This window comes from Bombina bombina, chromosome 3 (genome assembly GCF_027579735.1).
Source record: "Bombina bombina isolate aBomBom1 chromosome 3, aBomBom1.pri, whole genome shotgun sequence".
In the NCBI taxonomy this organism is placed as follows: Eukaryota; Metazoa; Chordata; class Amphibia; order Anura; family Bombinatoridae; genus Bombina; species Bombina bombina.
The window spans coordinates 45,735,157-45,752,931 of record NC_069501.1 but is presented as its reverse complement, the minus strand read 5'-3'; the positions used below and the strand labels follow the sequence as shown (position 1 = coordinate 45,752,931).

Genomic DNA, 17,775 nt, shown 5'->3' with positions numbered 1-17,775 from the left:
ACAAAGACAAGTGTGTATTGCCTACAGTCAAGCATGGTGGTGGGAGTGTCATGGTCTGGGCCTGCATGAGTGCTGCTCGCACTGGGGAGCTACAGTTAATTGAGGGAACCATGAATGCCAACATGTACTGTGACATACTGAAGCAGAGTATGATCCCCTCCCTTCGGAGACTGTGCCACAGGGCAGTATTCCAACATGATAACGACCCCAAACACACCTCCAAGACGACCACTGCCTTGCTAAAGAAGCTGAGGGTAAAGGTGATGGATTGGCCAAGCATGTCTCCAGATCTAAACCCTATTGAGCATCTGTGGGGCATCCTCAAACGGAAGGTGGGGGAGCGCAAGGTCTCTAACATACATCAGCTCCATGATGTCATCATGGAGGAGTGGAAGAGGACTCCAGTGGCAACCCGCAAAGCTCTGGTGAACTCCATGCCCAAGATGGTTAAGGCAGTGATGCTGGAAAATAATGGTGGCCACACAAAATATTGACACTTTGGGCCCAATTTGGACATTTCCACTTAGGGGTGTACTCACTTTTGTTGCCCCTGGTTTAGACATTAATGGCTGTGTGTTGAGTTATTTTGAGGGGACAGCAAATTTACACTGTTATACAAAGTGTAATTTCTTCAGTGTTGTCACATGAAAAGATATAATATATAATAAGATATATATATATATACATAAAAGAAAAGAATGTCCAGAGAGAGCACTCGCCATGAAAAACAAAGTGTTTAGTAATAGAGTTAACGTTTTCGGAGAACAACCCCCGTCCTCAGACTCCTGTGAAAAAAACAACAAGTGTACATTACACTTACCACTTACTGTGAGCAGTCCCTGAGCAACCGGCGGCCACCCTGCCGCACCGGGTGGAGTCCAGAAGTGTAGCCGAGGCGTCACTACGTCATCACGTTAGTGTCGGCAGCAGACAATATTTACATATTGATAGCATATGTGTTATATGTACTATAGTACGTGGGAATGTGTTGCAATGAACAATTACTGTGAACTATACTAGTGCTATAGAAGCTAAAAAGGTTAAGAATGCTAGGGGGAAAAACGGCATCTGCATAGTAATTACGCATATGCAGGGAAGTACGCATATTTAAGAAAACAGGCTATACTGTATATTAAATACTCTATACTTAAGGCCCGAGGGTGGAAGGAATTATCCTGTTACTAAGGCTATTGTAAACTGTATATACCAGAGTGATAAATGCATGGACTAGAGTTCAAATATGAGGACTAGGGTTACTATACATGATGGACCGAAAAGTCCTGCACTTTTTTCATTAGACTAGATTAAATGCAGATAATAAAGACATAGACTGGACATTTTTGGAATTTTTTTGGAAAGAGGCTAGCAGTTTAAGGCATGATAGAATATATAACTCTCATTATTTATACAGTATAGCCTGTTTTCTTAAATATGCGTACTTCCCCGCATATGCGTACATACTATGCAGATGACGTTTTTCCCCCTAGCATTCTGAACCTTTTTAGCTTCTATAGCACTAGTATAGTTCACAGTAATTGTTTATAGCAACACATTCCCACGTACTATAGTACATATAACACATATGCTATCAATATGTAAATATTGTATGTTAAGTATAGTATCACCTAATGCACTTGGTACTAGCGCTACCGACGCTAACGTGATGACGTAGTGACGCCTCGGCTACACTTCCGGGCTCCACCTGGTGCGGCAGCGTGGGGGCCGGTGGTGCTGGGACTGCTCGCGGGCTTTATTAGACACGGTGTGGTAAGTGTAATGTACACTTGTTTTTTTCACAGGAGTCTGAGGACCGGAGATGTTCCCCGAAAACGTTAACTCTATAATTAAACACTTTCGCCTAGATTTAGAGTTTTGTTGGTAACGACCCGAGTAGCTAACGCATGCTTTTTTTCCCCTGCACCTTTTAAATACCGCTGGTATTTAGAGTTCACAGAATGGCTGCGTTAGGCTCCAAAAAGGGAGCGTAGAGCATAATTTACCGCCACTTCAACTCTCAATACCAGCAGTGCTTACGGACGCGGCCAGCTTCAAAAACGTGCTCGTGCACGATTCCCCCATAGGAAACAATGGGGCAGTTTGAGCTGAAAAAAAACCTAACACCTGCAAAAAAGCAGCGTTAAGCTCCTAACGCAGCCCCATTGTTTCCTATGGGGAAACACTTCCTAAGTCTGCACCTAACACCTTAACATGTACTCCGAGTCTAAACACCCCTAACCTTACACTTATTAACCCCTAATCTGCCGCCCCTGCTATCGCTGACACCTGCATATTTTTTTTTAACCCCTAATCTGCCGCTCCGTACACCGCCGCAACCTACATTATACCTATGTACCCCTAATCTGCTGCCCCTAACACCGCCGAACCCTATATTATATTTATTAACCCCTAATCTGCCGCCCCCAACGTCGCCTCCACCTACCTACAATAATTAACCCCTAATCTGCCGACCGGACCTCACCGCTACTCTAATAAATGTATAAACCCTTAAAGCTAAGTCTAACCCTAACACTAACACCCCCCTAACTTAAATATAATTTAAATCTAACGAAATAAATTAACTCTTATTAAATAAATTATTCCTATTTAAAGCTAAATACCTGTAAAATAAACCCTAATATAGCTACAATATAAATAATAATTATATTGTAGCTACTTTAGGATTAATATTTATTTTACAGGCAACTTTGTATTTATTTTAACCAGGTACAATAGCTATTAAATAGTTAAGAACTATTTAATAGCTACCTAGTTAAAATAATTACAAAATTACCTGTAAAATAAATCCTAACCTAAGTTACAATTAAACCTAACACTACACTATCAATAAATAAATTAAATTAAATACCTACAATTATCAACAATTAAACCTAACACTACACTATCAATAAATTAATTAAATTCAATACCTACAAATAAATACAATTAAATAAACTAACTAAAGTACAAAAAATAAAAAAGAACTAAATTACAAAAATAAAAAAATATTTACAAACATTAGAAAAATATTACAACAATTTTAAACTAATTACACCTACTCTAAGCCCCCTAATAAAATAACAAAGCCCCCCAAAATAAAAAAATGCCCTACCCTATTCTAAAATTAAAATAGAAAAGCTGTTTTACCTTACCAGCCCTGAAAAAGGCCCTTTGCGGGGCATGCCCCAAAGAATTTAGCTCTTTTGCCTGTAAAAAAAAAAACATACAATACCCCCCCCAACATTACAACCCACCACCCACATACCCCTAATCTAACCCAAACCCCCCTTAAATAAACCTAACACTAAGCCCCTGAAGATCTCCCTACCTTGTCTTCACCACGCCCGGTTCACCGATCGGTCCAGAAGAGCCTCCGATGTCTTGATCCAAGCCCAAGCGGGGGGCTGAAGATGTCCATGATCCGGCTGAAGTCTTCATCCAAGCGTGAGCTGAAGAGGTCCATGATCCGACTGAAGTCTTCTATCAAGAGGCATCTTCAATCTTCTTTCTTCCGGATCCATGTTCATCACGCCGACGCGGAACATCCATCTTCACCGACGATTTCCCGACTAATGACGGTTCCTTTAAGGGACGTCATCCAAGATGGCGTCCCTCGAATTCCGATTGGCTGATAGGATTCTATCAGCCAATCGGAATTAAGGTAGGAAAATTCTGATTGGCTGATGGAATCAGCCAATCAGATTCAAGTTCAATCCGATTGGCTGATCCGATCAGCCAATCAGATTGAGCTCGCATTCTATTGGCTGATCGGAACAGCCAATAGAATGCAAGCTCAATCTGATTGGCTGATTGGAACAGCCAATAGAATGCAAGCTCAATCTGATTGGCTGATTGGATCAGCCAATCGGATTGAACTTGAATCTGATTGGCTGATTCCATCAGCCAATCAGAATTTTCCTACCTTAATTCCGATTGGCTGATAGAATCCTATCAGCCAATCGGAATTCGAGGGACGCCATCTTGGATGACGTCCCTTAAAGGAACCATCATTCGTCGGGAAGTCGTCGGTGAAGATGGTTGTTCCGCGTCGGCGGGATGAACATGGATCCGGAAGAAAGAAGATTGAAGATGCCGCTTGGATGAAGACTTCAGTCGGATCATGGACCTCTTCAGCTCCCGCTTGGATGAAGACTTCAGCCGGATCACGGACATCTTCAGCCCCCCGCTTGGGCTTGGATCAAGACATCGTAGGCTCTTCTGGACCGATCGGTGAACCGGGCGTGGTGAAGACAAGGTAGGGAGATCTTCAGGGGCTTAGTGTTAGGTTTATTTAAGGGGGGTTTGGGTTAGATTAGGGGTATGTGGGTGGTGGGTTGTAATGTTGGGGGGGGGTATTGTATGGTTTTTTTTTACAGGCAAAAGAGCTGAATTCTTTGGGGCATGCCCCGCAAAGGGCCCTTTTCAGGGCTGGTAAGGTAAAAGAGCTTTTCTATTTTAATTTAAGAATAGGGTAGGGCATTTTTTTATTTTGGGGGTCTTTGTTATTTTATTAGGGGGTTTAGAGTAGGTGTAATTAGTTTAAAATTGTTGTAATATTTTTCTAATGTTTGCAAATATTTTTTTATTTTTTGTAAGAGTTCTTTTTTATTTTTTGTACTTTAGTTAGTTTATTTCATTGTATTTATTTGTAGGTATTGTATTTAATTAATTTATTGATAGTGTAGTGTTAGGTTTAATTGTTGATAATTGTAGGTATTTTATTTAATTTATTTATTGATAGTGTAGTGTTAGGTTTAATTGTAACTTAGGTTAGGATTTATTTTACAGGTAATTTTGTAATTATTTTAACTAGGTAGCTATAAAATAGTTATTAACTATTTAATAGCTATTGTACCTGGTTAAAATAATTACAAAGTTGCCTGTAAAATAAATATTAATCCTAAAATAGCTACAATATAATTATTATTTATATTGTAGCTATTTAGGGTTTATTTTACAGGTAAGTATTTAGCTTTAAATAGGAATAATTTATTTAATAAGAGTTAATTTATTTTGTTAGATTTAAATTATATTTAACTTAGGGGGGTGTTAGGGTTAGGGTTAGAATTAGCTTTAGGGGTTAAAAAATGTATTAGAGTAGCGGTGAGGTCCGGTCGGCAGATTAGGGGTTAATGATTGAAGTTAGGTGTCGGCGATGTTAGGGAGGGAAGATTAGGGGTTAATACTATTTATTATAGGGTTATTGAGGCGGGAGTGAGGCGGATTAGGGGTTAATACATTTATTATAGTAGCGGTGAGGTCCGGTCGGCAGATTAGGGGTCAATAAGTGTAGGTAGGTGGAGGCGACGTTGGGGGCGGCAGATTAGGGGTTAATAAATATTATGTAGGTGTCGGCGGTATTAGGGGCAGCAGATTTGGGGTACATAGGGATAACGTAGGTGGCGGCGGTGTGCGGTCGGCAGATTAGGGGTTAAAAATTTTTAATATAGTGGCGGCGATGTGGGGGGACCTCAGTTTAGGGGTACATAGGTAGTTTATGGGTGTTAGTGTACTTTAGAGCACAGTAGTTAAGAGCTTTATGAACCGGCGTTAGCCCAGAAAGCTCTTAACTACTGACATTTTGCTGCGGCTGGAGTTTTGTCGTTAGATTTCTAACGCTCACTTCAGCCACGACTCTATATACCGGCGTTAGAAAGATCCCATTGAAAAGATAGGATACGCAATTGACGTAAGGGGATCTGCGGTATGGAAAAGTTGCGGCTGGAAAGTGAGCGTTAGACCCTTACCTACACGACTCTAAATACCAGCGGTAGCCCAAAACCAGCGTTAGGAGCCTCTAACGCTAGTTTTGACGGCTAACGCCAAACTCTAAATCTAGGCCCTTGTCTTTCACGGTGAGTGCTCTCTCTGGACATTCTTTTTCTACATATTTCTGAGAGCAGCCCGACCTTGCACATTGCAACATGTATAGAGGGCATGGGTAATAAAGGAATTATCTAACCTTTTAAACAATAAAAATGTTCAAGTAGACTGTCCCTTTAATTTTGACTTTCATGCCCCTTTAGTATGTTTTTTAGCTTACAACCCACCTTACACACTCCATTGATTCCGGCCTTGACTCCAGCTCGTCATCATTAGAAGTCACACCGAAATGAATGGGGAACAAGCCACCAAGGATGATATCTCCCTTCTTCTGAGCCCTCTTGTCTGGTCCATATGCAGAAGCGTCAGGTGTGATGCACAGCAGCAGCAAACAGCAGCTGTACAGATTCATTCTTCTCTGGTGTGCAGCTCAGGTTCATAGGAAGGACGGGGAAAGGATTGGACAATCTGTACGATATCAGGCGAAGAGCACAGCCAACGCTCGCTGTCCCTACTGCACAGATCCTGGGACATTGCCCTCATGTCTATAGACAAAGGAATGCGCGGACGGCTGCTTTTGTGTTGGGAATGTATCCAGTGTCTCCATTTCAGACGGAACAGGAGCCTCTGTCACGTGCATCCCATGGTCCTAAAAGAAATGTTCCATATTAGAAGGGGTTATTATTATTAATATTATTTAAAGGGAGAGTACACTCAAAATGGAGGAGCAGCATTTAAAGGGATAAACCCAACACTGTTCTTTCATGGTTCAGATAGAGCATGTGCTTAATTATCTATTGTTTAAGGAGCAGTTGTGCGCCACTGGGAGCTAGCTAAGCAGCACATCATGAGACAATGATAAGAGGCATATATGTGCAGTCACCAAACAGCAGCTAAATCCCAGTAGTGCAATGCTGCTCCTCAGAACACCTAGATATGCTTATCAACAAAGGATACCAAGAAACTAAAGTAAAATAGATAATAGAAGTAAATTAGAAAGCTGTTTAAAATTGCGTGTTCTATCTGAATCATGAAAGTTCAACTTTACTGTCCCTTTAAGGATACGCGGGGCAGAGAAAATAAAGACAAAAGCCATGATTAACAAAGGAATTCTTCCAGGTAAAAAGTTAACAGTTGTAAAACGTTTGTTAAAGTAAAGCTCTGTTTAAAGGGACAGTAAGCACCTAAAATAAAAAGTTTAGTTCTGCACAATGCTACATTTCCTTCCCTAATTGCCTTTAACAAATAACAACTGCAAAGCAATGCACTTGGTAGGTGGAGTCAAGCTATTGAAAAACAATTACTGGAAACACGATGGCAATTTGTTTTACCGCAAGACAACACAAATGTATTTTAATTACAAAGTGCTTACTGTTCCTTTCATTCTTGTAAAGCTGATTTTTGTTGTCACTTGAAAGGTGGTCACTGAGAATACTAAAGCTAGAAATATAGTGTTAAATGTATAGGTCTGAGCGCTCCAAAACGTAATGAGGCGGACAGGGCTATGGAGCAGCGATCTTTAGCCAGAAACACGGGCAATCAAACTCCATTCAGAGCTTCTTAGATAGGCCCCTGTAGCGCTACAATATGGAGGATTTACCATTCAAATGTTAAGGATACGTTAAATGACCCTGCAACAGTCATGACCCTGCAACAATTAAAGTGAAATTGTTTATTAAAAACTGGGATCGTCCAAATACTGCCCTTAACTATCAAAAACCTGCCAATGATTGATGAAATCAATAAAGACTCTAACTTGTAGCCTCCCAATTAAAGGGACATTGTTATTTCTAGGCTTGTGAGATTCAATGAGAAATCTCAACAGTACTATGAAGCCCCTGCCTTAAAGGGACATGAAACCCCAAATTTTTATTGCATGGTTCAGATAAGTGGTTCCCAACCGCAGTCCTCAAGTACCCCCAACAGTCCTGGTTTTCATTATAGCTGAACCAGTGCACAGGTAAAATAATCAGCTGATGGATGAGAGCATGTTGGTTACTGATCAGCTGATTATTTCACCTGTGCACTGGTTCAGCTATAATGAAAACCAGGACTGTTGGGGGTACTTGAGGACCGCGGTTAGGAGCCACTGAGATAGAGCATGCAATTCAAAAAAATTTCTAATTTATTTCTATTATCAATTTTTCTCCATTCTCTTGGCATCTTTTGTTGAAAAGCAGGGACTTAGGCTTTGGAGCCGAACCGTTTCTGGAGCACTATATGGCAGCAGTTTTGCAAGAATGTTAAACATTTGCAAGAGCACTAGATAACAGCACTATTACCTGTCATGTAGTGCCATAGATACTACCTAGGTATCTCTATAACATAATATTATACATTAGCAAGAGCACTATATAACAGCACTATGTCCTGTCATGTAGTGCTACAGATACTACCTAGGTATCTCTATAACAAAATATTATACATTAGCAAGAGCACTAGATAACAGCACTATTAACGGTCATGTAGTGCTACAGATACTACCTAGGTATCTCTATAACACAATATTATACATTAGCAAGAGCACTAGATAACAGCACTATTACCTGTCATGTAGTGCTATAGATACTACCTAGGTATCTCTATAACATAATATTATACATTAGCAAGAGCACTAGATAACAGCACTATTACCTGTCATGTAGTGCTACAGATACTACCTAGGTATCTCTATAACATAATATTATACATAAGCAAGAGCACTATATAACAGCACTATTACCTGTCATGTAGTGCTACTATACTACCTAGGTATCTCTATAACACAATATTATACATTAGCAAGAGCACTAGATAACAGCACTATTACCTGTCATGTAGTGCTATAGATACTACCTAGGTATCTCTATAACACACAATATTATACATTAGCAAGAGCACTAGATAACAGCACTATTACCTGTCATGTAGTACTACAGATACTACCTAGGTATCTCTATAACATAATATTATACCTTAGCAAGAGCACTAGATAGCAGCACTATTACCTGTCATGTAGTGCTACAGATACTACCTAGGTATCTCTATAACATAATATTATACATTAGCAAGAGCACTAGATAGCAGCACTATTACCTGTCATGTAGTGCTACAGATACTACCTAGGTATCTCTATAACATAATATTATACATTAGCAAGATCACTAGATAACAGCACTATTACCTGTCATGTAGTGCTACAGATACTGCCTAGGTATCTCTATAACACATAATATTATACATTAGCAAGAGCACTAGATAACAGCACTACTACCTGTCATGTAGTGCTATAGATACTACCTAGGTATCTCTATAACATAATATTATACATTAGCAAGAGCACTAGATAACAGCACTATTACCTGTCATGTAGTGCTACAGATACTACCTAGGTATCTCTATAACACAATATTATACATTAGCAAGAGCACTAGATAACAGCACTATTACCTGTCATGTAGTGCTACATATACTACCTAGGTATCCCTATAACACAATATTATACATTAGCAAGTGCACTAGATAACAGCACTATTACCTGTCATGTAGTGCTACAGATACTACCTAGGTATCTCTATAACACAATATTATACATTAGCAAGAGCACTAGATAACAGCACTATTAACTGTCATGTAGGGCTACAGATGCTACCTAGGTATCTCTATAACACTCAATATTATACATTAGCAAGAGCACTAGATAACAGCACTATTACCTGTCATGTAGTGCTACAGATACTACCTAGGTATCTCTATAACACAACATTATACATTAGCAAGAGCATTAGATAACAGCTCTATTACCTGTCATGTAGTGCTACAGATACTACCTAGGTATCTCTATAACACACAATATTATACATTAGCAAGAGCACTAGATAACAGCACTATTACCTGTCATGTAGTGCTACAGATACTACCTAGGTATCTCTATAACACAATATTATACTTTAGCAAGAGCACTAGATAACAGCACTATTACCTGTCATGTAGTGCTACAGATGCTACCTAGGTATCTCTATAACACAATATTATACATTAACAAGAGCACTAGATAACAGCACTATTACCTGTCATGTAGTGCTACAGATACTACCTAGGTATCTCTATAACACAATATTATACATTAGCAAGAGCACTAGATAACAGCACTATTACCTGTCATGTAATGCTACAGATACTACCGAGGTATCTCTATAACACAATATTATACATTAGCAAAAGCACTAGATAACAGCACTATTACCTGTCATGTAGTGCTACAGATACTACCGAGGTATCTCTAGAACAAACAATATTATACATTAGCAAGAGCACTAGATAACAGCACTATTACCTGTCATGCAGTGCTACAGATACTACCAAGGTATCTCTATAACACACAATATTATACATTAGCAAGAACACTAGATAACAGCACTACTACCTGTCATGCAGTGCTACAGATACTACAGAGGTATCTCTATAACACACAATATTATACATTAGCAAGAGCACTAGATAACAGCACTATTACCTGTCATGTAGTTCTACAGATGCTACCTAGGTATCTCTATAACACACAATAGTATACATTAGCAAGAGCACTAGATAACAGCACTATTACCTGCCATGTAGTGCTACAGATACTACCTAGGTATCTCTATAACACAATATTATACATTAGCAAGAGCACTAGATAACAGCACTATTACCTGTCATGTAGTGCTACAGTTACTACCTAGGTATCTCTATAACACATAATATTATACATTAGCAAGTGCACTAGATAACAGCACTATTACCTGTCATGTAGTGCTACAGATGCTACCTAGGTATCTCTATAACACACAATATTATAAATTAGCAAGAGCACTAGATAACAGCACTATTACCTGTCATGTAGTGCTACAGATACTACCTAGGTATCTCTATAACACACAATATTATACATTAGCAAGAGCACTAGATAACAGCACTATTACCTGTCATGTAGTGCTACAGATACTACCTAGGTATCTCTATAACACACAATATTATACATTAGCAAGAGCACTAGATAACAGCACTATTACCTGTCATGTAGTGCTACAGTTACTACCTAGGTATCTCTATAACACATAATATTATACATTAGCAAGTGCACTAGATAACAGCACTATTACCTGTCATGTAGTGCTACAGATGCTACCTAGGTATCTCTATAACACACAATATTATAAATTAGCAAGAGCACTAGATAACAGCACTATTACCTGTCATGTAGTGGTACAGATACTACCTAGGTATCTCTATAACACAATATTATACATTAGCAAGAGCACTAGATAACAGCACTATTACCTGTCATGTAGTGGTACAGATACTACCTAGGTATCTCTATAACACACAATATTGTACATTAGCAAGAGCACTCGATAACAGCACTATTACTTGTCATGTAGTGCTACAGTTACTACCTAGGTATCTCTATAACACATAATATTATACATTAGCAAGAGCACTAGATAACAGCACTATTACCTGTCATGTAATGCTACAGATACTACCTAGGTATCTCTATAATACATAATATTATACATTAGCAAGAGCATTGGATAACTGCACTATCACCTGTCATGTAGTGCTACAGATACTACCGAGGTATCTCTATAACACAATATTATACATTAGCAAGAGCACTAGATAACAGCACTATTACCTGTCATGTAGTGCTACAGATACTACCGAGGTATCTCTATAACACAATATTATACATTAGCAAGTGCACTAGATAACAGCACTATTACCTGTCATGTAGTGCTACAGATACTACCTAGGTATCTCTATAAAACAATACTATACATTAGCAAGAGCACTAGATAACAGCACTATTACCTGTCATGTAGTGCTACAGATACTACCTAGGTATCTCTATAAAACAATACTATACATTAGCAAGAGCACTAGATAACAGCACTATTACCTGTCATGTAGTGCTACAGATACTACCTAGGTATCTCTATAACACACAATATTATATATTAGCAAGAGCGCTAGATAACAGCACTATTACCTGTCATGTAGTGCTACAGATACTACCTAGGTATCTCTATAACACACAATATTATATATTAGAAAGAGCGCTAGATAACAGCATTATTACCTGTCATGTAGTGCTACAGATACTACCTAGGTATCTCTATAGCACACAATAGTATACATTAGCAAGAGCACTAGATAACAGCACTATTACCTGTCATGTAGTACTACAGATACTACCTAGGTATCTCTATAACACACAATATTATACATTAGCAAGAGCACTAGATAACAGCACTATTACCTGTCATGTAGTGCTACAGATACTACCTAGGTATCTCTATAACACAATATTATACATTAGCAAGTGCACTAGATAACAGCACTATTACCTGTCATGTAGTGCTACAGATACTACCTAAGTATCTCTATAACACACAATATTATACATTAGCAAGAGCACTAGATAACAGCACTATTACCTGTCATGTAGTGCTACAGATATCTGTATGACACATAATATTATACATTAGCAAGAGCACTAGATAACAGCACGAGCACTGGATAGCAGCACTATTACATGTCATGTAGTGCTACAGATACTACCTAGATATCTCTTTAACACACTCTATTATACATTAGCAAGAGCACTAGATAGCAGCACCAGCACTAGATAGCAGCACTATTACCTGTCATGTAGTGCTACAGATACTACCTAGGTATCTATATAACACACACTACTATACATTAGCAAGAGTACTAGATAACAGCACTATTACCTGTCATGGAGTGCTACAGATACTACCTAGGTATCTCTATAACACACAATATTATACATTAGCAAGAGCACTAGATAACAGCACTATTACCTGTCATGTAGTGCTACAGATACTACCTAGGTATCTCTATAACACACAATATTATACATTAGCAAGAGCACTAGATAACAGCACTATTATCTGTCATGTAGTGCTACAGATTCTACCTAGGTATCTCTAGAACACACAATATTATACATTAACAAGAGCAGTAGATAACAGCACTATTACCTGTCATGTAGTGCTACAGATACTACCGAGGTATCTCTATAACACAATATTATACATTAGCAAGTGCACTAGATAACAGCACTATTACCTGTCATGTAGTGCTACAGATACTACCTAGGTATCTCTATAACACACAATATTATACATTAGCAAGAGCACTAGATAACAGCACTATTACCTGTCATGTAGTGCTACAGATACTACCTATGTATCTCTATAACACACAATATTATACATTAGCAAAAGCACTAGATAACAGCACTATTACCTGTCATGTAGTGCTACAGATACTACCGAGGTATCTCTATAACACAATATTATACATTAGCAAGTGCACTAGATAACAGCACTATTACCTGTCATGTAGTGCTACAGATACTACCTAGGTATCTCTATAAAACAATACTATACATTAGCAAGAGCACTAGATAACAGCACTATTACCTGTCATGTAGTGCTACAGATACTACCTAGGTATCTCTATAAAACAATACTATACATTAGCAAGAGCACTAGATAACAGCACTATTACCTGTCATGTAGTGCTACAGATACTACCTAGGTATCTCTATAACACACAATATTACATATTAGCAAGAGCGCTAGATAACAGCATTATTACCTGTCATGTAGTGCTACAGATACTACCTAGGTATCTCTATAGCACACAATAGTATACATTAGCAAGAGCAATAGATAACAGCACTATTACCTGTCATGTAGTACTACAGATACTACCTAGGTATCTCTATAACACACAATATTATACATTAGCAAGAGCACTAGATAACAGCACTATTAAATGTCATATAGTGCTACAGATACTACCTAGGTATCTCTATAACACAATATTATACATTAGCAAGTGCACTAGATAACAGCACTATTACCTGTCATGTAGTGCTACAGATACTACCTAGGTATCTCTATAACACAAAATATTATACATTAGCAAGAGCACTAGATAATAGCACTATTACCTGTCATGTAGTACTACAGATACTACCTAGGTATCTCTATAACACACAATAGTATACATTAGCAAGAGCGCTAGATAACAGCAATATTACCTGTCATGTAGTGCTACAGATACTACCTAGGTATCTCTATAACACACAATAGTATACATTAGCAAGAGCACTAGATAACAGCACTATTACCTGTCATGTAGTACTACAGATACTACCTAGGTATCTCTATAACATATTATTATACATAAGCAAGAGCACTAGATAACAGCACTATTACCTGTCATGTAGTGCTACAGATACTACCTAGGTATCTCTATAACACACAAAAGTATACATTAGCAAGAGCACTAGATAACAGCACTATTACCTGCCATGTAGTGCTACAGATACTACCTAGGTATCTTTATAACACACTATTATACATTAGCAAGAGCACTAGATAACAGCACTATTGCCTGTCATGTAGTGCTACAGATACTACCTAGGTATCTCTAGAACACACAATATTATACATTAGCAAGAGCACTAGATAGCAGCACTATTTCCTGTCATGTAGTGCTACAGATGCTACCTAGGTATTTCTATAACACACAATATTATACATTAGCAAGAGCACTAGATAACAGCACTATTACCTGTCATGTAGTGCTACAGATACTACCTAGGTATCTCTATAACACATAATATTATACATTAGCAAGAGCACTAGATAACAGCACTATTACCTGTCATGTAGTGCTACAGATACTACCTAGGTATCTCTATAACACATAATATTATACATTAGCAAGAGCACTAGATAACAGCACGAGCACTAGATAGCAGCACTATTACATGTCATGTAGTGCTACAGATACTACCTAGGTATCTCTTTAACACACTCTATTATACATTAGCAAGAGCACTAGATAGCAGCACCAGCACTAGATAGCAGCACTATTACCTGTCATGTAGTGCTACAGATACTACCTAGGTATCTATATAACACACACTATTATACATTAGCAAGAGTACTAGATAACAGCACTATTACCTGTCATGTAGTGCTACAGATACTACCTAGGTATCTCTATAACACACAATATTATACATTAGCAAGAGCTTTAGATAACAGCACTATTACCTGTCATGTAGTGCTACAGATACTACCTAGGTATCTCTAGAACACACAATATTATACATTAACAAGAGCAGTAGATAACAGCACTATTACCTGTCATGTAGTGCTACAGATGCTACCTAGGTATCTCTATAACACACAATATTATACATTAGCAAGAGCACTAGATAACAACACTGTTACCTGTCATGTAGTGCTACAGATGCTACCTAGGTATCTTTATAACACACAATATTATACATTAGCAAGAGCACTAGATAACAGCACTATTACATGTCATGTAGTGCTACAGATACTACCTAGGTATCTCTATAACACACAATATTATACATTAGCAAGAGCACTAGATAACAGCACTATTACCTGTCATGTAGTGCTACAGATACTACCTAGGTATCTCTATAACACAATATTATACATTAGCAAGAGCACTAGATAACAGCACTATTACCTGTCATGTAGTGCAACAGATACTACCTAGGTATCTCTATAAAACATAATATTATACATTAGCAAGACCACTAGATAACAGCACTATTACCTGTCATGTAGTGCTACAGATACTACCTAGGTATCTCTATAACACACAATATTATACATTAGCAATAGCACTAGATAACAGCACTATTACCTGTCATGTAGTGCTACAGATACTACCTAGGTATCTCTATAACATAATATTATACATTAGCAAGAGCACTAGATAACAGCACTATTACCTGTCATGTAGTGCTACAGATACTACCTAGGTATCTCTATAACACACAATATTATACATTAGCAAGAGCACTAGATAACAGCACTATTACCTGCCATGTAGTGCTACAGATACTACCTAGGTATCTCTATAACACACAATATATTATACATTAGCAAGAGCACTAGATAACAGCACTATTACCTGTCATGTAGTGCTACAGATATTACCTAGGTATCTCTATAACACACAATATTATACATTAGCAAGAGCACTAGATAACAGCACTATTACCTGTCATGTAGTGCTAAAGATACTACCTAGATATCTCTATAACACAATATTATACATTAGCAGGAGCACTAGATAACAGCACTATTACCGGTCATGTAGTGCTACAGATACTACCTAGGTATCTCTATAACACACAATATTATACATTAGCAAGAGCACTAGATAACAGCACTATTACCTGTCATGTAGTGCTACAGATACTACCTAGGTATCTCTATAACACAATGTTATACTTTAGCAAGAGCACTAGATAACAGCACTATTACCTGTCATGTAGTGCTACAGATACTACCTAGGTATCTCTATAACATAATATTATACATTAGCAAGAGCACTAGATAACAGCACTATTACCTGTCATGTAGTGCTACAGATACTACCTAGGTATCTCTATAACACACAATATTATACATTAGCAAGAGCACTGGATAACAGCACTATTACCTGTCATGTAGTGCTACAGATACTACCTAGGTATCTCTATAACACACAATATTATGCATTAGCAAGAGCACTAGATAACAGCACTATTACCTGTCATGTAGTGCTAAAGATACTACCTAGGTATCTCTATAACACACAATATTATACATTAGCAAGAGCACTAGATAACAGCACTATTACCTGTCATGTAGTGCTACAGATACTACCTAGGTATCTCTATAACACACAATATTATACATTAGCAAGAGCACTAGATAACAGCACTATTACCTGTCATGTAGTGCTACAGATACTACCTAGGTATCTCTATAACACACAATATTATACACTAGCAAGAGTACTATATAACAGCACTATGTCCTGTCATGTAGTGCTGCAGATACTACCTAGGTATCTCTATAACACAATATTATACATTAGCAAGAGCACTAGATAACAGCACTATTACCTGTCATGTAGTGCTACAGATACTACCTAGGTATCTCTATAACACAATATTATACATTAGCAAGAGCACTAGATAACAGCACTATTACCTGGCATGTAGTGCTAAAGATACTACCTAGGTATCTCTATAACACACAATATTATACATTAGCAAGAGCACTAGATAACAGCACTATTACCTGTCATGTAGTGCTACAGATACTACCTAGGTATCTCTATAACACACAATATTATACATTAGCAAGAACACTAGATAACAGCACTATTACCTGTCATGTAGGGCTATAGATACTACCTAGGTATCTCTATAACACACAATATTATACATTAGCAAGAGCACTAGATAACAGCACTATTACCTGTCATGTAGTGCTACAGATGCTACCTAGGTATCTCTATAACACAATATTATACATTAGCAAGAGCACTAGATAACAGCACTATTACCTGTCATGTAGGGCTATAGATACTACCTAGGTATCTCTATAACACACAATATTATACATTAGCAAGAGCACTAGAGGGCAGCACTATTTCCTGCCATATAGTGCTTCAGATGCCTACCTAGATATCTCTTAGACAAAGAACATCATGAGAACAAAACAAATTTGATAATAGAAGTCAATTGGAAACATTTTTAAAATGGTTCGCTCTGCCTGAATCCCAAGAGAAAATGTTCGTGTTTCAAATACCTTTACAAAAGGATTTTTTTTTGCATAAAATGAATAAATGGAATATAGAAATTAAAATATGCAGTGAAAAATTGTATTACTTAATGGTATTAATAATCGTAACAAACCTGTTCTCCAAAAATTGTATTTTACAGAAAAATTAAAATCGTATTGAAACTACACAAGAACAAAAAATTAAAGGGACAGTCTAGTCCAAAATAAAATGTAATTATTCAGATAGGACATGTCATTTTCAACAATTTTCCAATTTACTTTTATCACC

At 37.7% G+C, this 17,775-nt stretch overlaps 1 protein-coding gene across 1 annotated transcript in view; it reads right to left on the bottom strand.

Annotated features, from left to right (window-relative positions):
* The window catches only part of CASR (calcium sensing receptor), a 148,416-nt gene extending 141,957 nt beyond the window's left edge, over window positions 1-6,459 (bottom strand). Inside the window, exon 1 of the mRNA XM_053704524.1 lies at window positions 6,048-6,459. Coding sequence (XP_053560499.1) covers window positions 6,048-6,232 — 185 coding nt within the window. The 5' untranslated portion in view covers window positions 6,233-6,459. The remainder of the gene's footprint in view (window positions 1-6,047) is intronic.
* Window positions 6,460-17,775: the final 11,316 nt, after the last annotated feature.